Below are 22634 nucleotides of genomic sequence, written 5' to 3'. Positions count from 1 at the left end.
TAGCCTGTGGTTAAGGCAGGAAAACATGAGCCTTTGATATTTCTTGATACAATTTTGTAATTGTAATAACTATTTATGTGTATTTGGTTCTCTGTAGGAAGCTAATAGTAAATTCATTTTTGATGCCGATTTATTACAAACCTTTCAACCCCCTTAGTGTGTCTGGCAACTCCTGGGAATTAATTGCATGCTGTTAGAAATGCAGATCTTGCAAATCCAGCCCCAGCCTGCAAAGAGTAGGATTATTATTTAAATGTTCAGGACTATATGAGGCTGCTTTTTAAAATTCTACTCTTCATGGTGGGCTTAAAAAGGTGTCTGAAGAACTGAAAGCTGAGGCAGAAGTTGCTGTGAGTTCAGTGGGGTGTGTTGGAGTGGTCCCACCTGCACCACTCACAGCAAGAGCTGCTGAGGGAATTGTGGCTCACTGCAGGAATTGCTCAGAGTAGCTGCTGGCTCTCATGGTTCTCATGCTGCCCCTTCTCATGAGATGGGATGAATGGACACCTCTGCTGTTCTTTGAGCTGAGCTAGGGACCTGCCAGCTCCCAATGTGTTTTGCCTCCTGCCTCATCTCATAATTCTGTGCTGAACCCACCAGGGTCCAATTAAAACCAGTGGGGAGATCTGAGCTGCTAGCAAGGCTTTTGCTGAGCCTCCCTGCTTTGCTAGTTAGAATGTTTTCTAACTTCCAGGACAAATCTACCTGAGGAAAAATTGTAACTGCTTATTTTTGTTCCAGCTCAGTTTCATCAAGTTTTGTGCACTGCTATTTATCCCTTTATATACATATGCATATAGCACATGAAGTCTTATAAAATGCAGTTAATACCATGCTGTATTGTTGGAAGTGTCTGTGATTACATTCTGGGATTTTTCTCAGCTGCTTTGTGTTGGTGACTCATTGTCATTCAAGCCCAGCTGGCACAACTGGGTTCTTGGTTGTTTCTGACTGCTGAGGTTTTATAGCAAATGTATTGTTAGAGGCAGACAAGGGGAGAACCTTGTGTTTATTGCTGTTGAATTCATCCCATTTTTATCACTGCAATCTGCAAGGCCATCTGATTCTTACATGAAATACCTGCCCTTCAGTCCTCTGCCAGCAGTATAATTCCATTTTTATACCCTGTACACTTCATCAGTACTTCTCATGCCACAGCTGTTAACGAAAGCATCAAGACAGGCAGACCCCAGGCTCCTTCCTTAAGGAACAACTCTGATAAGCTCCATCAAGTCTGACAGTGCCCCTTTCCCCTCATTTGTCTCTTTGAAGCTGTATTTTAAAACCTGTTCCCAAGCCTTTTACAGCAGGGAAATCTGACAAGCACTGCCTGCATGGTCCTCTCAGTGTGCTTAACCCTTCAGTGTTTGATCTCTAAGACATTTTCTGTCTCTTGATCTCTTCTGATCTCTTGAATTTTCTGGTCAGGTTCTTCTCTATTCTCTGCTTAGTATTAATTTTTTTTTGTCCTTTTCATGTCCTTTTACTTCTCCAGAGAAATAAGGAGCTTGATCCCAGATAGTTTTACATTTGCTGGGGGTATGAAATCTGCAGTGTTAGTCATGTTCATCTGAAAAGTTGTTGGGTTTCTTCCATTTGCAGTCTCCTGAGGTTCACAATCTACTTTCTATCTCTTATTTGCAGTGTATCATAAGTATCTATAAATCAGAAGTATATAATAAGAATCCATAAATCAGACAATAGTTATGCACCATAATTTATTATAATACAAACAAGTTCGTCAAACACAATATATTGTCTACTTATGAAAATATCAATATTCACAATTTAAATAGGTGATAGGTCCCATAATTTTATATACCAGCAACTCATCTAAAAAGTATTTTGTTCCTAGCTGTGGTCTTCAAGAATGTATATCTATAAGTAATTGTAAAACTGTCCATTCACAGCTTATTTTTTCTAATTGTAGATATTTGAAATATAAATTAGAGTACAAAAGACCATCTCCACAACAAAGATGGTTTTGTCTCCAGGATACTTTTTCCCTAAATAATGACACTACATGTGCTTGGTTAAGTTTTTACTACTGGAAAATTAGGAGGTACAAATAATACAGCAAGACAATGGCTAGTTAGCAACAGTCATTGCAAGATGCTTCACACAACCAAAAATAAGGCAAATATTATCAACAGCAGCTCCCATATGGCAGACTAAAAAGTCAAGGCTTTATTATCCAAACTGGACTCTAAGAAGGCTTTGAATGTTTGCTAACAAGATACAGCTTGATCCAAAGCCTTCCTAAAATGATGGGGATTGGGAAAACCAACCACAAAACCCACCAGCAACCTTCCCTTTAACTTCAAAGGGCTTTGGAAGCAAGCTTTTAAAGCCCTGAATTACCAGAAGTGAAATGGTCAATCCACTGTACATGAAAATTGCACCTTGTCATTCCTAAAAGGATATGGAAAACGATTGTGAGCTTTTCAAATAAGTTACAAGAACTGAATGTGTTATTTTTCATAGGGAAAAAAATACGCAGCAAGATTTTTGGTTTTAAATATGGTAATTTACAAAAATACATTATCAGGACAGAAAAAATCAGATGACACTGATAGTTTGCAGGATAAACATTATGTTACAAAAATTAATAAGTCACAGCATGTGAATGGCAGCATATGCCATGCACTTAATTGAATTTTTTTAATAAATAAAGCCCTAAACATTCACTATTTTCTTTAAGGTTACTATTATATTAAGTAGAATAGTGAACTTCTTGTATAAATAGGTATTTTTTCAATAGATACATTCTCAAAAATGAACCACTTATCTATATAGATATTGCACTTCAGACTCATTCACATTTAACTCAGACAAGCATTCCTCATAACAAATGTAGAATAAAAATAAGTTATAAATACAGTGTTTTTCCAAAATGAAATGTACAGTACCTTTTCCATAAGGTAACTTTGGTTACTATCAACTGACAAAGACCAGGGGGAGGTTTCTCAGAGAAGGGCAGGGAGGATGGCCACAAAACTCATTTTCTGTAAAACACTATAAAGGGAGCAATAATTTTAACCTCGTCATGACAAATACAGCAAGGCTGAGCATCCCTTTTACACTTTATTATTGCAAGGGTGAAGCTTTGAGATCACAAGGATGAAGAGCCAACAGACTGAGCAGCTCTTCATTTCTCTCTGGGGACATTGAAATGGATTCCATCCCTCTGGTGGGTGAGGCTAGAAAGGTTCAGCTTTGCCCTCAGCCCCCATTTCCCCAGACATGCCCCTGTCCTTGCTCTGTGGGGTCCCTGGGCTGCCTCAGCCCCTCCCAGAGAATTGCTGAGCAGCTCTGCCACTGGGAGGGCCCTGGGCATCCCCTCTCTGCCCTGAGCAAGCCCGGATCTCCCTGGAGAGCGCCCCTCCATGCTGCGCCGGGGGCCTGGTGTCCATGGCCCGGTGTCCATGGCCCGGTGTCCATGGCCCGGTGTCCATGGCCCGGTGTCCATGGCCCAGTGTCCATGGCCCGGTGTCCATGGCCCAGTGTCCATGGCCCGGTGTCCATGGCCCGGTGTTCATGGCCAGCATCCATGGCCCGGTGTCCATGGCCCGGTGTTCATGGCCCAGTGTTCATGGCCCGGTGTCCATGGCCCGGTGTTCATGGCCAGCATCCATGGCCCGGTGTCCATGGCCCGGTGTTCATGGCCCAGTGTTCATGGCCAGCATCCATGGCCCGGTGTCCATGGCCTGGTGTCCATGGCCCGGTGTTCATGGCCCAGTGTTCATGGCCAGCATCCATGGCCCGGTGTCCATGGCCCGGTGTCCATGGCCCGGTGTCCATGGCCCAGTGTTCATGGCCCAGTGTCCATGGCCTGGTGTCCATGGCCCGGTGTCCATGGCCCGGTGTCCATGGCCTGGTGTTCATGGCCTGGGCCTTCTGCTGCCATTCCCTTCTGGGGAAGGTGAGCTCAGCTCTGGTGGGGTTGGCTCTTGCAGGACGTGGGTACCAGGCATCGTGCAAACACCGCCTCTGTGGCACAAGGGAACCGGGCTCTCGTCCTCAGCAGGAATTCACTTGGCATTTCTCAGGGGATTTGCACCAAAGCTGAGCCATCCATGTGTTTTAGAGAGATGTTTTCAGCCCTCTGATCCCACCATAGCAGGACTGACTGGATCCCTCCTCAGAGGACCTCTCTGCGTTCATTCCTGATGCACCACGAGCTCCCTGCTGGCACTGGAGATGGGCACAGGCACAAACACAGAGTCAGCACCAAGCTACCCCTGCCCTGCAGCTCCTGAGGGTCTGCTGTGTGCACTGCCCACGCTGGGCTTGTGTTCACCACACACCTCCACTGCCCTCACACCACTCTACTAAGTGCCCAGTGAATAAAGAGGTTGTGGCACGTGGCTCCCAGAGACCACATGCCAAGATCTGAAAGGGAAAGAAATTAAAAGAAATGCATTTTCAGCCTTCCTGTAAATCTCTTATTTTCTACACTCAGCATTGATGGGATGCTGGTTTTTGAGTGTGAAGGAAGAGAAGCTTACCCCCTCTAAATAAGTGGAGTACCTAGATCAGCTTAAAATAAGGCTTCAATGTTTTTACTGCTGTTGGGTATTTAATGAATTTCTTTCACAGCTTTTTGGGTTTTGTTTTAAACAACTAAATGGCAAATTTTCAATAGGATGGCATCATCCCTCAGGAGAAAATCTTAAATTGAGGTTTTTATATGTTAATCCCTAAAGGCCTGAACATGGGGGATAACTGAGAATCTGTATTGATTAAAAAGGAACTTGAAGGCTTTGATCACTGCTCACAGGAGCAGCTTCAGTGAGAGCTCTGCTTTCAGCAGGACTTGGTTTCACCCTTGAAAGTCCTTAGACACCATGACTGAAATAGTTGGGGAAAGATGCTGCTTTTGTTCTTGGCTCTAGAAACATCCCTCCCTCCCTCGAGCTCCCCTGTCTCAGTCACATTCTTAAATAACAACATAAAACACGCAACTATTGGCAGCATGCAGGATTGCTTTCCATGCCAAGGCTGCAACAGGTACTGTATCAGTCCTCAAGCTTGTTCAAATGAGCCAAAACCAGGCTTGTCACCATTTGTGTCTCACAGGCTGCCTCCTGCAAGGAGGCCTTGACAGCACAACTGCGTCTGGTGGCATTTCATGCCAGAATCGACACACCATTTTTGGCAAGTGCACACTCCAGAAATGGCACCTTCCACAGTACACAAAAGCATCTGTTTACTTTCTCGATAGCAAACTGATGGTCAAGTAAGGTTTTGTTGTGTTTTAAAAGGTTGTAATTAAACACTGCTGTGGCTTTGCCCTTCTGATGACTTTGGATTGCACTGGTGTTGGGATGCAAAACGTTTGAGTGTGACTGAACACTAAGACTTGAACTCTGAAGCATATTCGAAATGCTGTATAAGAGATGGAGGTGTTTGCCTTCTCACTTTTGCTCCTAAAATCAAGTGCTCCTGTTTCCTCCCGACAGTCTGATCTGCCCCTGGCCGCCCAGGGAAATGAAATCAAATGACCTCTCTTCAAAACAGCCATTTCAGAAAATTACATCCTGAAGATGTAACCACTTGAAAGGAACTTGCACCCAGAAACTCCAACTACTGGCCTTTTCATGGTGATATTTTTATAGGCTTCCCATTCTTATCATACTGGTAAACAAGCATTTTGATGCAGTGAGAGTTGGCTGGGGAAATCCAAGGGCTGCTCGTTATGGAAAAGTTATGGTTTGTATAGAATTGCACAGGTTGCTTCTGACACTTAAAGAAGGCTTTCAAGGTGGCAGCTGCCATTGTGCGAAATCTTTTGCTAATAAAACAGTAGAGAAAGAAATTAATTGCAGTGTTCAGCAGCGCCAGCATATTGGCGATGTCCGACACAATATGGACCAGCCAGCTGTTGTTTATAGGAGACACGTAGAGGTGATACAGTATCATGATTATTCTTGGTGCCCACAGTATGGCAAAAATAGAAGTTATAGTAAACAAGATGGCTGTTGTTTTCCCCGTGGAGTACCCTCGCAGGCGGAAATTGCTCTTTCGCCGCAGCTTGTACACGATGATGGAGTTCAGGATGAAGAAGATGGAGCAGGGCACCAGGTACACAGTGAAGCAGTGCACCCAGATGAGGACGTGGTGCATGGACGTGCTGATGTAGTCTTCAATCCAGATGTTGGGCCACCAGTAGTAGGGGATGCTGGTCAGGAAGCAGGTGATGTAGACGCTGACGATGACCTTGCGGGTGCGGGCGGGGTAGGAGACCGTGTGGTACCTGAGCGGGTGGCACACGGCGATGTAGCGGTCGATGGTCAGCGGGACCGTGATCCAAATCGACGTGTGGATGGAAGAAAACTCCAAAACCTCGATGATTTTGTCCAGTACCTGAGGCATCTGTTTGTTTAAGATGAAGTCTTCCATGAGGAAGTCAACAAAGACGATGAAGAAGAGAACCAGGATGTCAGCAGCAGCTAGAGCTAGAAGGTAATTATAGGAGGACTTCTGCCTGCGAGCTACAAGCTGGGAGAGGATGATGACTGTCAAGATATTTGCTGTGGAAAAAGAAACACAGAGTTAGCTATTAAGACGTAATATCACATTTTCTGAGCACTTCCTTGAAGTTGTTAAAGCACTTGGCAACATGACCACCTTAATAAAGTTCAAGGAACCAAAAGCAAAACGCCCCCGTGGGGTCTCTCAGAGAAGCTGTTGCAATGACAGGAGCATGTGGCCCTGCTCTCATCTGTGGAATCCATGCCCTGAGCAAGGGGGTGCTGGGATTCCTGTCTGAGCGCACAAAGGGAGTGGTAGCAGGAGAAAAAAGCTCACTCACATATTTATTCTTATTTCCCACCTTGCTTTTTGCACTTTTTCATATAACAAGGGATGAATGAGAAGGGTAGTGAATATAAACAGCCCTTGTAGTACTTGAGAGATTTGCTGGAGCACTAAGGTATAGCCAAATTTTAACTACTTCCTCTTGTTTACTAGAACTTACTGTGCAGTCTTGAATTGGAAAAAAAATAAAATTCCTATTATTCCTACTATCAGTTTGGCTAGAACGAGACAGACAAGATTGTTCCCATCAGAGGCTGGTATCACTTGGCTGGAATACTTGAAGTAGTGCTTAAAAATCAGAGATCTGGTTTACTGTACAAATGACTGCCAAATGCTTGTAGTTGATACTTTCCCAAGTTCTGTAAATCACCTCTTCTGGGCATTCAGTGCTTCAAACATTTCTACCAGCTTTGATGGATTTCCCAAAACAAATCAACAATAATTGTAAAGATTTCTTTAAACCAGAGAAAAAGGAAGTTGGTAACATGAAGGTAATGACAGCCTACGACACATCCTACAACTGAAAATGCTTGTTTTTTTAAAAAAAACTGTTTTACTTGGCACTGAAAAAACTTCCTCCTTCATGAATGCCTTCAAAGCCTGCTGTCTGGGAGCAGATTTCTGCCACAAGGGAAATGAACTGCAGCAGAGTGAATGATCTTGACTAACAGCCCTCACCTATTTCTGTGTTAACTTAATGTATTAATTTTGTATCTTGAAAAAAACAAAACTAAACCAAACATGACAATCAACTGACTCTTTCCCTATATTAAAAAAAAAAAAAGAAGAAGAAGAAGCACGATCTTTCCAATGGTTCTGTCTCAAATTGCCTTCAGGGGAATTTTCCCAATTCTGTCTTCCATTAAGGTGAATGCAACTGCATTGATTTCAGCTCAGTGCAGACGTGGGAGACAAGAGGTGATACAGCCAGAACTGCTGTGTCATTTTTCACTTCCTTGCTGAGAAATGCCTCTGCTGTGCTGGCTGATGAGCCCTGGAGATGCAGTGAGTGATGGACTGTCAAGGAAATCCTCGAGCTGGAGTGTTTATCATGGCTCTGCAGCCACTGCTGGTTTTGGCCAGCCAGGCTGACTGGCTCAGCTTCACAGATATTGGATGTGACCCATGGGGTGCATCTTCTCTTTAAATCCTCTGGATTTGACTCATTCCAGTCCCAGCAGCTGGAGCCAGTGAGCAGCAAGGGGGATGTCTGAAGGCACTGGTCCCTGCTGGTAACTGGCCTGACTGCCAGAGCAGCTCCTGCAGGGATGCTGAAGCCATGCTGTGTGCAGGTACAGCAGCCCTGCTCCTCACACTTTCTACCTATTGCAGGGGTCCTGCTGCTTGCTTCTAACCCCACTCTGTTTTGCCACAGGAGCAGATTTATGAGCAGTCCTTTGTACCCTTTGCCCCTGCCTCTCTCAGGCTTCCCAGCCACAGCAGTGGGCTGAAATGCAGGTTATTTATCTAAGGCCAATGAGCCTTGCTTGGTGAGCCAGATTAGAAAATTGATCTGACAAAGTACACATGAGATCTACCCGATTTTTTTCTGCAAGGGTTACTGTATCTTTTACTGAAAACCCTTTCTCTGGGATCACATTAGAGCTTTTTTTTTCTTGCTGAATGATATGAAATATAGTAACACCATTTACTTTGTGAAAACAGATACATTCTGGGGTGCAGCAAAAGTTGCCAGTATGCCAGTGTCTTAGCACAGGGTCTGTGAGTATTTTTACTGCTGCAAACTTTAGGGAAAGCATAGATGAGCTATGGATGCCTCAGTCCTTCATCCATTTCCTAGCCAGTGTTAAGTTGGTCTTTGTTAAGTTGTTAAGCTGGTCCTCAAACAATATCTAAAGCTCAGTAAAATGGGAAGTGGGTGGGCACACCATTCTGTGACCAGCTGTGTCCTTGTGCCAGTCTCTCAGTAACTCCTGGGTGTCTCCTCAGTGTGTTGCTCTCCTGTGGGCAAAAATTACCCACTGAGGGTAAAAGGTGATAGAAGAGTATTTGTGACCATATTTTAACCTTGCTGGCACTAATTCTTGCACTAGCATGGTAGTCTGTGATGAGAACTATGGCAGAGATGATGATGATGATGATGGAGATATAAAAATATTTGTCTCTGCTGTAATGTAGGTGGAGCTACATACAGCTGCTGGATAGGTCAGTACCCCTAAACTGTCCTGGATGGTACACTGTCCATTTCTTGCAGTGTATTTTCTAGATACTAAGTGGTTAAGATCATTTGAATTTGAAAGAGATTGATCACTGTGCTGGGAGATGATTAGGGGATGACAGATGGGAATTTATGCCAGCATCACTTGCTGCAGTGCAGTATTCTGAATTTATAAATATCTGTTTGAGAACCAGGGCTTGATTGGGGACTAGCTGGCTGAAGCCTTGAGGTGCTGCTGGCAGATTTAGAAGCAACTGTACAAAATGGCAGTCTCAAATCTTTCCCTCCAGGCATGAGGACATGAGACATTTGAGACACAGCATCCAGGGTCTCTGATACCCAAACACCTTTGTTCCAGGCTGCCTCTAAGGCAACCTTCTAACTCAGCCAGGCTTCATCACTATTTTCACTGCACGTGAGCTTAAGCAGGAGGGGTTGTATCTGCCTAAAGAAGAAATAGGCATAGTTCTGGGCTTTATTTGTGGGTCTTGTTTTAGTTTTTTTTTTGATTGAGAGCACTTTGCACCTACACAGCAGCCTGTGGCCTTTACAACACAAGCAGCAGCTCCCTGCATTGGGAACAAGGTGGTTCTGTGGTTCAGCAGTTCAGCTTTATAAACTACCTACATGGAGTAGCCAGGAGTGCTGCTCACTGAGCACGATAAACATGAGGTCATGGAATATAATGGACACCTTTTACCCAAGCCAGTTGTTGCTAGGATCACCACAAATTATTGTGTAATGTGTGAAACTTCTCTGCAGGCTTAGCAGTAGTCAGCTGACTGGCACAGAGAGACAGCTTACAAATGGGAAATTTTACGTTGCTTCAAAAAAAAGGTTAGTAACACCTCCTTTTCAGATTTAAGAAAACCAAGAATCTAAGTACAATATGCTAAAAAAAAAAAAGCTGTGGAAAAAAAAAAAGGGATGTTCTGGCTTGATGGGACTAAATGATTGCCTCTAAGCTAGAGGCAATATTCAAATGTAAACAGGTACTGTGTCCAGCAGGCAGATCTGACCACAGTTCCTAACACAGCTGCTCACCCATAGCTACCAGACTGGAGATGAGGATGGCATTCAGCCCTTATTTAGTGAGGGAGCTCTCTGGAGAAGCTGATGACAATGGGTGATTTCTGACAAAGGTGCTACATAACAGAAGTTATTTTAAAAAAAACCAAACCAAACAGGAATACTGTGGCAATGTAAATACATTATAATTACTCATGTTGGCTATAGCTGGTTATGTGATATTTTTAAATGACCTCTGGATGCTGTTTGCCCTTAAAGAACATAGAGTGAGTCCACATTTTCCTCTTACAACCAATGTAGATCAAACTAGCACTAGAGCAGATGGGGACAGACTGAACAGTGCTTCAGTCTGTTCCTCTCTTTTATTATCATATCCCGAGTTCCTTCCTTAAACTGTTGTGAAGCATAAAGGGATACTTTATAGAATATAATTAGTGCAATACAAGTTTTGTCTTCCCAGGGAGTTCCTGTGAGGATTGATTTTTGAAAATAAATGGATTTATTTGTTGTTCAGCTGTCTGAGTGCTGTCAAACAGCACACAGCAAGGCACCCCATGAGGGAAGAGCTGGAGCTGTCAGCTTCTGCTAGTGCCTGCATCATATCCCAGGGAATGGAGAGGGGATATATGCCAAAAAAAAAAAAAAAAAGAACCTCATAAAACTATGGTAGGCACGGATGCAGGATTGTTACTGGATATTTCACATCTTGTACAAAGGCCCTCGTGTGGCTTCTGCTTAGAAAATCTCATGTTCAGGGACAGACCATGCCAGTTCTGAGGGTGGAAGAGAACCTGGAGGTAGAGGATGCCCAAGCTCCTGCCCAGGACAGCCCAAACTCCCTCCTGTGTGCAGGAGCCCGGGTTAGCTACTGCCAGGGAAAACACAGCACGGCCCTGTGCTTACAAGTCACAAGTGAATGAGACAGTCAGTGCCAGAGGCCACATTCTGACAATGAAATCTGGCCTCTGGGGCCATTTCTCTCACTGACAGCATTTATTAGCTGAGATGGCTCTGGGGAAGGATGCAGTGAATGAGGTACTCTGCTCTGCAGCTGGCACTAGCCATCAGTGGGTCACAGAGGCCAGAGAAGGATTTCAATCCAGCACAAGCACTTCCTCACTGTTGGAGGGCACAGACACAGCACTGGCACAGAGCTGCCAGTGGCTGATATTCCCTCTGAGCCTGGCCAGCCACACAGGCTGGAGTGCAGCAGCTTGTCTGGCAGAAAGGTGTCAATACACTGGGCTGCTTTTGGCTCTCCTAGACCACTGGAGTTTTCCTGGAGTAGTCTGTATAAAATAGGGCTATTTCTGCAGTATGAGAATGGTCCAGAAGGAACAATGGGCTGGGATGTGAGGAGGTCTGCTTTGGGCTCATGTGTGTGTTAATGTGACAGGGATCTGATTCTCCTCTTGCCATCTTCACCCTCCTTGTCCACCTTTCCTGAGAGGGACCTACAGAGCAAAAAGTCTCTAAAGAATCCCAGACATCCTCCTGGCACTCCAAAGCCTTTATCCCACACAAGGACAAAAATGTCTAAATGCACATCTCAAAGTCTAGCCTTGCATCTTGCTACTAGAGCAGTACAGCTTTCTAGTGGAAGCTGGTGCTAGGAACAGAAAAAGTGATCTGCAAAATGATGCAGAAATCATAAAAGGAATTTGGTTATTCGTGCAACATATCTGGACAGACAGGGATTTTCAAGGCAATTTGGGTGTCTCATTTTGGCAGGTGTCTGTGCCTTCTAAATGTGGGCTGTGAGTGCAGTGTAAGGGGTCTCAAGCTGAGTAACTCGAGCTCCAGGGTGACAAAACCATTCTACCCTTTTGATACCAAATGCCAAAGTACTGAGGCAGGTGCCAAAGGTGTTTCATGGGATGACTGGGATGGAGAGAGGATGTGATTTCATAAGGACATTGCCATGAATTCTTTACTGAACATGAATAATTAAGAGGATTTTACCTTTGATTGTGGTTTTGCTAAAATAAACCAGTCTTTATGTCTTCCTAAAGCATTAGGTAATGCAATAGAAGCTCATACTTGCAAACCCCATGGCCAAGCTTTCTCAGAGACTATGCCAATTTTACACAGTATGCAGGAAATTACAGACTTTGTAAAACCACTGCAGTTTGGCTTTATTCCCCCATGGAGAATATACTGCATCCCCACTAGATATATCACTCTTCAGTGTGCTAGTCAGGACATTGAAGAAAACACACTTGGAGTGAACAAATATGTGAGAAATATCCTAGTCTGATGTAACTGACAGGTGATTTGTCTGGAGACCCAAAGCAACCTCTAGAGCACCTGTCCATGCAGACAATACTGCATATGATGGAAAAGATGGAGAGGATTAATGACTGCACATTGCAGGGACTCTGTTTCAGGTGGTAGAAGGGAAGATTTCAGTGTTAAAACAGGCAAGCTTCTCTTTTCTTCCATGGATAGAGGGATAAAATTCTTTTTGGTCATCTTCTGGACTGCTAATTCTGGTCCTGCTTGGCTGCCTGCACTCCATTCTCTCTGCACTGAGGTCCTGAGGAGCAACCCAATACCATCTTCTCCCACGAAATCACCCCAAGAACAGCAGCAAGGGCACTGCAGACATTGGGTTTTAGTATCTGTAAGTACATATCCCTATCCTGCAAAATGAAAAGGGATTTGTGTGTAAGGCCTCCTGTGCTCAAGGAGTGAATTTTGGCTTTGTTTCCTTTTCTGGTGTCTCAAATCTAACGAGAAAAGAGATTTTAGGCTCGAAAAGACCACCTGAAACAGCAGGTGGAAGCTCTTGTGGACAGGGATTGCTTTGCCCTTGGTGTGTGAAAGCAGAGCACACAGCCCACCAGGACATCTCAGGGTTGTTTGTTTGCCCACAGCCAATTGTGACGTGCGTGGTTAAAGGCCTTCTGCTGGCTTGTTTCTGCTGATTCACCCCCATTTCACAGAAGGGAGCAGAAAGAGGATGAGGAAGAGAGACCTAAGTAAGGGGGTGGATGAAGAACAGCAGGATATTAGACTTCCTAGTGCTTCTGAATGTTTTGACTTCTTAACAACTGGGGGCTCTGCATTACCCACCTACCGTGGAAACTGGCTGTGCTCTCTCTTTTGTGTCGTTGTCATTTCAAGGAAAAATGTACTTTGGAGTTTTTCCTTTCCAATCCATTTTAGCAGCCTGCCATGCAAGGTTGTGCACTTCACAGTCTGATGAGCCTCCCAAATATGGCACCTCATTATCATTACAGCCCTGACAGTGCTGCTTCCTACTGACGTGGCAAAAGAAATCCAAAGTTAGCAACTGCACTCTGTCTAGTGGCATCCAGAAATGTACAATCAACTTCTCCACAATCCATGCATTAGCATGGATTCAGCCACATGCTGTCTTTCAGGCTGCAAGATTTTAGCAGCTACAGGCTCCATATGTACTGACCAAACTAAATCACTCCCATCTGCACACCTTGCTGTCACCAGTTCTGTGCAGGAACAGAATGAATCTATTATTTTTCATAATGGTTTTTCTCTCCTAAAGAACAAGCATTCATTTTACTATAGGAAATGACTCATTTTAAGCATGTTAGCAGCAGTTTTGTTCCCCTCTGTCCAGTACTGCTACTGTAAATGAGCTGTAGTGCCCTTCAGTTGCTCCAATAGTCAAGCTAAAGTTCTGGCAACCTATTTGTCCCCTTTTTAGTAGGATGCAATGTACTGGCCTTGCATCCAATTCAGATTTTAAGTCAGAGAATATATGGCCCCCGAGTAAAAAGGGTGGTTGAATCAGGTCTCAGGAGGGTTTGCTTCTTATTCACTAATGAGCAGCAGCAGAAGAGTGCTGTTTTTTCAAGGTCATAACTCTACATTGTCACAACTCTCCCACTCATATTTTCAGATCGTCCTTTAGCACTTCTATTTTTCAGGTGTGCTGCTATGAGAAAGGCTATTTATCCCGGTGTTGGAAATGGTCTCTTTAATCAGAAGCCTGTACTGTGATTGCAGAAGAATATACTAGGCAGCAGATGGCAAGAATCCAAAAGGAGTCAGACACCTCACAGTGCTGTGTGCTCTGTGTACACCTACCTCTGCCTGCTTTGGCGTTTACTGCTACTACACACCACGTGAGTCACCAACAGACATTGCTGGCTGTCCCCCTTCCTGCTCATGGTACCAGGTGGGTCACAGCCAGGGCACAGGGACAGCAATGCCCTCCAGGTCTTGTTCCCCCACACAGCCAAGGGGTGCAGGGAGCACAGCTGGGCTGCTGCATGGTGGTGGTCTCTTGAGCAGGGGTGCTCAGCCCACCAACAGTACCTGCCCTGCCAGGATGATGGCCCAGGCATGCACATCTCCCAGACAGCCTCCTTATTCCAAACTTTATATAGAGAGAAGGCTCCAGAAGGATCAGGTCTCCATCTTTTCTATGCCTATGACTATACTGCAGTTTGCACAGTGCATCCATGTGTCAATCCAACACCCTGGGAAACATCTGCCTTGCTGGGCAAGGACAGCCAATCTGTCATCTCTTAGGGCAAGGTCCATAACGTGTATCTGTCTCTTCACAGAGTGTTAAACCAGTTAGGCACCCCTGCTGAGCTAATTTCCTCCAGGTCAGGACTGCAGCTTCTCTCCCTCCACGTGGAGCCCTGTGAACGCACTCTGTGCTTGGCTGGGCTTTCAATGACCCAGGTTGTCCCCATCTCCACGTCACCTTGTTCAGCAGCAGGTCTGACATGAACTCTACCTGTTCACACCTTCCAGCTGGGAGCATCCAAGCACATCCAGGCTGCTTTCCCAAGCTTGAATCTACATTTAGATCAGTGTGACTGGTTTACTGCAAAAGCCTAAAGCACAAATAAAAGAAGCAGTTGTGGACCAGGCTCCTGAAGTTTGGAGTGGCACTTCCCTGGGATATTGCTGTGGGTCTGTTGCCTCCTGGAGATGCTGTAAAGGTGCTGTGCTTTGTGTCACTGGAACGCAGTGATCCCCAGAGCCAAGGCACATCCCAGGTAGGAAACTGACTGGGGAGCAAATGGAACCAGCAATCCCACTGGGACTGGCTAAGAAATCCAGATTTCACTCTGCCTCTCCCACTGTCAGGAGAAGATGAGCCCTGGGAACGTGGATCAGGCCAGACCCTGATCTAGGAAATGCTGATACTCTGTCCTTTCAGCAGCAATACACTCCATTCCTGATGGAAAAGTGACTGCATGCAAGGCAACTCCATTGCTGCTGCTCCTCTTAATGAAGCAGGAATCAAGGTCAAAGCCAGGTGTCTGCAGCAAGCAGTGCTGCTTCTGTGCCTGACCTTCTTGGTTGTGTTCAGTGGCCCCACCACAGAAGGAGCTCTTTGGTGCAGCTGCTTTGTGCAGCTCTCACTGACAAAGGGACCGACTGAGAGTGGTACCTGTTGATCTTTGCTTTCTCACCTTTACCAGCCCCCTCTTGGACTGAATCAGAGCAATTTATTCCCTCCTCCACATCCAACATCATCCCTTTCCTAGCATTTTCCCTCACTAAAGCAAGAAACACTTCTACTAAGACTTTTTTCAGCCCTTCTCTTGCCTCCCAGCTAACTGCAGGTGCTTCAGAGGTTCTCTGACAGACAAGGGGAGTATAGGGTTAACAGAGCAGGGGCTGCAGAACAGCTCCATAAATGCTCCATAAAACCTTCCCAGTGCCTCTGCCTGGCATTTCCTCCTTGTTCCCTGCAGCCTTATCCTGAGACACCCCACTCCTGGTAGCAGGACCACGTACCTGTGGGACACCTTTGCATGCCTGCACTCAAAACAAGTTTCAGAAAACTGTCTCTGTCTTAGCAGCCTCTGCTTAGAGGGAAAAGAAGCAGCCTCCTGGCCCAGCTGTCTGCAGACACAATGACCCCTGGCAGAGCTGCAGCCACCTGGGGTGCAGTACAGCCATGCAGGGTCAGCGTGCAGCGGTGCCTCTGTGGGTGCAGCCTGGCCCTTGTCTCTGCGTGCTGAGCAGGGCTGAAGGGAGTTCACTTTTGCTCTCTCTCCTCTCTGCTTTTTACAGGCTTTCTGGTGCCTGGTTGAACGGAGAGGGAGAAGGAGCCACTGCTGAGAGCAGGATCTGCTGAGGTGCCTGGTTTATACAGGGGCAGGAGGCAGAGGATGCTTCTCCTGAACACACAGCCAGGCCTGGCAGCGCTTGGCCTCAACGTGGAGTTGTTGAGTTAGTGAAATTTCCTTCAGACAGTACAGCAGGAAAGGTAGAAACAGTTAACTGGCTTCTCTTCTCCTCAGTCTTTCTCCAAGATTTGTGGCAAGGAGTTAACTCTTTCCATTTCAGCAAAACACACACTACTGCTGTGCTTGAGGACAGATCCTAGACAGGGTTTCTCTTAAATTCTTGGCATCACACTGAGCTAATTAAGATCCCATGTAGTTCAGGACTCTTTTTCTAACAGCTAACAAAGTCTGCTACCTTTACAAATGTCTGATGTTAAAAAAACTGAAGAGCAGCTTCAAATTAAAACATGAAAAGCTCTTTTTAACACTGGTGTCATCCTGTCCCCATCCTCAATGAAGCTTGGCTGTGTGAGTCTCCCACTAAGCACATCCAGCTTGTTCTCATCTCTGGGCAGTCTCATGAATTTCTCATGCACTCAGCACGCTGTGCATTTTCTCAGCATACTGTACAGGTGCAGTGAGTCCAGGTGTCAATGCCAATGCTGTCCTTAATGTGCTCTTGACACATCCTCACCTGATCTGAGCCCACTGAACTCAGCACCACCACATGCTTTGGCTAGTGCTGTTAAGCACTGGCACTGGTGCCACTGCTCTAATCAACTGATCTCTGATCCCTTGAGAAATGCAGGAGACCACTGCTAATTTGGACCACATTTGATTTTAACCATGTTCTTAGAATGACAGTGTTAGGTCTGTAATTACAATGCAGTATCCTCAGGGAGCTGGTGCAAGTATGTGCAGAATGTTCATTAAATGATTTTTCTTGTCTGTGCATGCAAGACTTTTCCCCATTTCAGAAACACACAAAGGCAAGCTTAGCCATGGAGTGCTTCATGACAACTGCTTCACCTGATAATCCTGAGAGGGTCTTGCTCAATTCCTAGGGGACTGGTGCTGAAATCAGAGCCTGTCATTACTATGGACATCTAAGCAGCCCCTGAGAAATTAATAAAGAGGAAACAACCTCCTATCCCTGCTGGCTGGGTCTCTTCAGGTCAAGCTAAGACTCATCAATGTTTTGGAGCACAGATACTTGCCTGTGCCCTGCATCCTCTGTGGGTAAATACAGGACTTAACTTTCCAGTTCTCTGAACTATTAGCCAATCAACAAATTTTAATTACAAGCCAGAAATGGGGGGAAAAAACCCCAAACCAAAACAACACAAAGCACATCAATTCATATGGAGAGTGGTAATTGCATGCATGCTGCTCAGAGGCAGGCTTCTCTTCATGTCTGATTAAAAATTTTTCTATGACATAATTGCTTGAAGGAGGAATTGAGGTGAACAAGAATTACCTATCATTGCTGCTTGCCATTCCACACAGCACTTAAAATGTGTAGCTCTGCACAGACACAACCAAACTCTCCTTTACCACACCCTTAAAATACCAATTCTCCTTGGTGCATCAGAACTTTTTCCCAACTTATTCTACCTGTCCTTGGGATCACTCTAAGTCACTCTCAGGCTGGAGATATTAAGCCAGTGAGCAAGACACGCTGTTTGTGCACCCAAGCTGTGCTGGATGGCAGCTCTGACCACAGCAGCTCCCCTCACTCCTGTGTGCTGAGACATCTCAGTGGCAGCCCCAGGCAGCCCCTCCGGGAGCAAGCAGCTGCTCAGTGCCTGTCTGGGCTCAGACAGTGCTGCCGATGTGATGCTCGTGTGGCATCTGCACATCTGGGGCTGTGTGCTGGCAGTGCTGCCTCACAGGTGCTCACATCCAAGCTTGGGACATGCTTCCCTTCCTTATTTATGCTGTCTCTAGCCTTTCTGGTTCCAAGCATCTCTGTAATGTCTTTGTCCCCTTTCTGAGCAGGAAATTTTGTTCAGGATTATACACTTTGGAGACTGGTGCCTGTCAGCTGGGACTTTCTTCCGAGCCCTGTACCTGCACTCAGGGATCTCAGCATCAACATTGCCATTGCCTTTGCAGCACATTAACCTCAAGACTGGACTTTCTACCCCCTGTCCTGCTCCACCAGCCACAGGGACAGGCTCACGAGTATGACAACTGTCGTCTAAGCTCCTGACAGCGTGCTCCTTCCCCAGTCAAGTTCCGTGGTGGTGGCGTGTCCCTTCCTAAAGCCTGCCCTGCCCCACGGAGTCGGGTGGGGATTTGCAGCAGAAAAACTCGGCAGCTACACTTGTGCTCACTGCCGGCCGGGCAGGTGATCGCTGGGGACCCGACCGTCTGGGTACCGCTCTAGTACTCCATGGCCAAAACGACAATGGCACAAACTTCGCGACAGGCTGACTCGGTGTGTCAAGTTCAAAGTCAGGATGCCCGAAGCCGGGGGGGAGGGCGAAGGCGGGCAGGGACAAACTCCGGTGAGGGTAGGCGCGCCGGGACGGCAGCGCTCCGGGCGGGAAGATGATGCCGCTGTCCGGGGGATGCTGCTGTCCGAACCGCCCGCGCTCATCCCGCCGGGCACGCGGAGCCCGGGGCATCCCGAGGACGCGGCGGGCGCTGCCCCCGCCCCGCCCCGCCCCGCACAGCGGGCAGGAGCCGCTCCGGCGGGCGCTGCCGGGGCCCCGCAGGCTCGCCCGTCCCGCGGCACTCACCCGGCAGCCCGAGGCAGAGCAGCAGGCTGTAGTAGACCACAGGTGCGTATCCCAAGCCGCAGCCATAGCGGTGGTGCGCCAGGAGCGAGCCGTTGTGGAGGTGGAGGTGGTTGTGCTCCATGGACCCGCTGTCCCCGCTGCCGGCGCTCGCTCCCCGCACGGGCCGCCCCTCGCACGCTCCGCGGCGGCGGCGAGCGCGGCGCGGCCCCGCGGCGGGCGGCGGCACATGGCGCGGCCCCCGGGCGGCCGGCGGGGCCGGGCCGGGCCGGGCGGGGCGGGGCGGGACCGGCCCCCGCCTCGGGCCGCCCCCGCCAGCCCCGCTGCGAGCGGGGATCTCCGCCGGGACCGCCGCCTTCCCGGTGGGCAGCGGGCTCGCCCCGCGGCGAGCAGCCGGAGAAGGGGTTTTCCTCCGGGCTGGCGCACGAGTCAATAGGAGAAGGGCAGAGGCGAGGGCTGCCAGCGGCGTGCCTGCCTGCAGCCCTGGGCTGCGCTTCGCGCTGCCTGGGGAGGCACGGCTCATCCGGCGATGGGCGTTTGTGTCCGCGGCGTCAAAACGCAGAGCCGGGTTAGTATTGCACTGTGCCCTTCTTCTGCCCGCGGGGTCAAGGACGGGGCGGGCAGCGGGGACACAGCCCTGCTCCGGCGGGGACACTGCACTGCTCCAGCGGGGACACTGCCTTGGTCCAGCAATGACACAGCCCTGCTCCAGCGGGGACACTGCCCTGCTCCAGCAATGACACTGCCGTGCTCCAGCGGGGACACTGCCCTGCTCCCGCGGGGACACAGCCCTGCTCCAGCAATGACACACTGCATGCTCCAGCAGGGACGCCCCCGTGGACAGCTCCAGCGGGGACACTAATGAAGGGAAATCAGAATTTCTAAAATCTTCTTCACCATTCCTTAAGGCTTGTGTACATCAGTAGATAGTCCCAGGTATAATTAATAAAGGATTAGAGTTAGGGTTGTCACGTTGGGGTGATTGAGCCCTGTCCTTTGTTCTATTGGGTGGGCTGGCCATGTGAGAGTACATTGATATGTGCAGGAGGTCATGGTTTAGTGAGAAAATAGAAGTTTCATTACAGTGCATGCCTACTAAGCAGAAAACAAGACGTCTTTTCACTCAAAGTGTGTAGGGTTGAGCCCCACAGACCAGCACTGGGAGTTGGAAGAACCCCCTGGGTTTCTGAGGCTGCCAGGAAAAGCCAGGAGGGATGCACATGTGCAGTGTGTGTGAGCTTGGTCAAAGAGTGTCTGGTGGGATACACACAAGATACAGTAGGTGGCTCACAGAAGTAAAGAAAGATGTGATCCTTACTCTCTGAAAACATCTGACTGCTTAGGGTGGATAATGGTGAACCATCAGGTGACGAAGTAAGGACTTTGGATTTCCATGGTCTTGTTTGAAAAGGAGTTTAGCTTCTGTTTGGAAACACAACCAGAAGCAAGTAAGGCTCTGGTTTTGTGAGGACTTGAGTACTTTGCTAAGAGAGTCAGTAAGATTATTCACATGCTTAAATGCTTAATAGGGCTCTTAGAACAGTATTAAAACTGCTGTCCACTTTCCTAGGCAAAACATGCTGAAAAAAATATGGTTTTTCTCTGCTTTTCCCACGGATGTCTTCATGAAGGTAAGTAAGAGTCTGGTGGTACAGCTTTTATGTGGTTGTATTCCTTTTCAAAAGAGTATTTTCTAAAGCATTCATTCAAATAACCAGCAGAAGTGTATACAGCAGTGTATGTGGGGGTGATTAAATAGTACAAAGTCCTGTGAATTCAGCTTTGTCTGTTCTTTTCTCCAGCTATAGAACCTTTTTTCTTTTTCTTTCAAGTTCTCATGTTTCTGCAACAGACCTGAGGGGGAAAGAGATCTTTTATTGCCTCCTGAAAGAGAAGTGATTTTTCCTGGAGCCTTTTCTTGGGGGCAGTATCAGCAGGGCTGGAAGCCTGACTCACTGTTTCAAAGCTACGTGAAGCTCATCAGCAAAACAAAACACAAAAGAAGGGGATGGCAGTGGAGCAAGTGATGGTTAAAAGATGCCACATCCAGTTTGCAGCACTATGAGTTTCTCAACTTTCCAGTTCACAACAGTGAAATGCCACGAGAAGCTGGAGGCAAAGGAAGAACCTCTGCCATCTATTTTCTGTTGTGCTGCCGCCACTTCTAAGTCTGGCCTAGTTTTGAACATCCTGAGCAGTAGGGCTTCCCTGGAGAGGGCTATTTCTACAATAGAAGCATGTGTTTCCTCAGAGCTAGCACTGTCTCCAGGGCACAGTTCAGGTTGCTGCTCATGTGCTGGGGAGAGCTGATTGTAGTAAGAATCTTCTCTCTTCCCATCTGGAACTCTCTGGAGCCTCACAGGAGGCTCTGATGCCCTCTGTGACATGTTTCTGTGTTGTAAGAGGAATAAAACTGGGAAATTTGTTCACATTCATGAATGGTTCCCTCTCTCCTGCCCTGCAAATGGAGAGGCCACAGAAAGTAAATCTGCTCCTCATACCTCAGTTGGCTTAATTGAAGCTTCTTGAGGAACTTTTCTGCCTTGCTGCACCAGGAGCTTCTAAAGCAGGGTGAACTGGGTTTCCACATCTGATTTGCTTTTGCTTCACTGAAGTAAAATTAGTGAAATACTTTGTAATACATCAGAATTAAGGGCCCAAAGTAAAGGTGAAGATTGCTCTTGTGTTCTAGGTGTAAATGGTATTTGGAGGGGTTTTTGTCCTTCAAACAACTTCAAACCACTTTTGGCCTAAATGAAATGAATTTGGTTGTTCTGCTCTCTGAATTGTGCAGTAACAGAACCCCAGACAGAAATGTCAATAAAGCCAATTCAAAACTGACCACAATGCTTGCTTCTACTTATAGGTATTTATTTTTAAGCCTCTCACTGTTTTCTAAAGGAATGACATTTCTGTGTAACATCAGGGCCACAGTGAGGAGGGCACTGCTGTGCTGCTGAATTAACAGACAGATGCCTCTGGAGCCTTGAGGAGAGCAGTTCCTGAAGCTCATCTCCTAAACAGCCACATGCTTAGGCAGTGAATGATGTTTATTCTTTTCCTAAGAGCAGTTTAATGTTACCGTGACATGCTACATAACAATAACAGGTGGATGTATTTCACTTTAAAATTCCAGAGGCACTTGAACTTGGTTAGCTTTCTTTTATTTTTTTTTTCCTGAGGAAATGAGCCTTCCTAAACAGCTTGACAGTGCTCCTGGGGGCAGGAGGATGGAGTGACAAGTTAGTCACACACACCCCCATCCACTGGGGCGGAGGAACAAAGCACTGGTGACTCCAAGAGACAAATGCCATTTACTGAGGGAGTTGGGAAGAGCCAAATCTTGAGTTGTTGCACCACCCCAGTGTGAGTAACATGCTTGGGAGATAGCAGAGGTGGAACTGGAAGGACAGTGGTGGAGTGTGTAAATGGATTGGGAGAGGCTGTGTGAGGGTAGAGAAGTCTCTCAAAGGAAGAGGTGTTGTTTGGCCAAAAATATGTGTGTTAATATTTTAATACAGTTACAAGAGGCCAGGGACATTGGCAAGAGAAGTGTTTTAGGACCTGATCAAAGCTGTCTTACCTTGCAAGAATTAAACTCAGAACTGCTACAGAGGAAATGTTACCTATAGGAATGACAAGTCTTAGATTACACCTTATTAAATGCATGTAACTTTGCTGCAATGAAACCCTTTTCTTCAAAGCAATATTTAAATTTTTCCGTACTGTTAGGATGCAGGATTCTTGCATCCTAAAAATTCTACTCTTTTTGAGTTCAAGAACTTTCTTTATCAATAGCATTCTGCAGGTCCCTCCAGACTTGGAAGGTGAGGGAGACCTTTCTGT

The 22634-nt window shown here is 46.8% G+C and overlaps 1 protein-coding gene across 1 annotated transcript; it reads right to left on the bottom strand.

Annotated features, from left to right (window-relative positions):
• Positions 1–5598: 5598 nt before the first annotated feature.
• On the bottom strand, positions 5599–19019 carry GPR139 (G protein-coupled receptor 139; the record flags this gene model as incomplete). The annotated part of the gene is given in 3 exon segments (XM_084216527.1): positions 5599–6533; positions 18792–18938; positions 18941–19019. Coding segments are annotated over 3 exon segments (1161 nt in total).
• Positions 19020–22634: the final 3615 nt, after the last annotated feature.

The sequence above is a fragment of the Fringilla coelebs genome, assembly GCF_963513975.1.
Source record: "Fringilla coelebs genome assembly, chromosome: 16".
NCBI classification, from domain to species: domain Eukaryota; kingdom Metazoa; phylum Chordata; class Aves; order Passeriformes; family Fringillidae; genus Fringilla; species Fringilla coelebs.
Note: the sequence above shows the minus strand (reverse complement) of the source record. Positions and strands in the feature narration are given on the sequence as shown.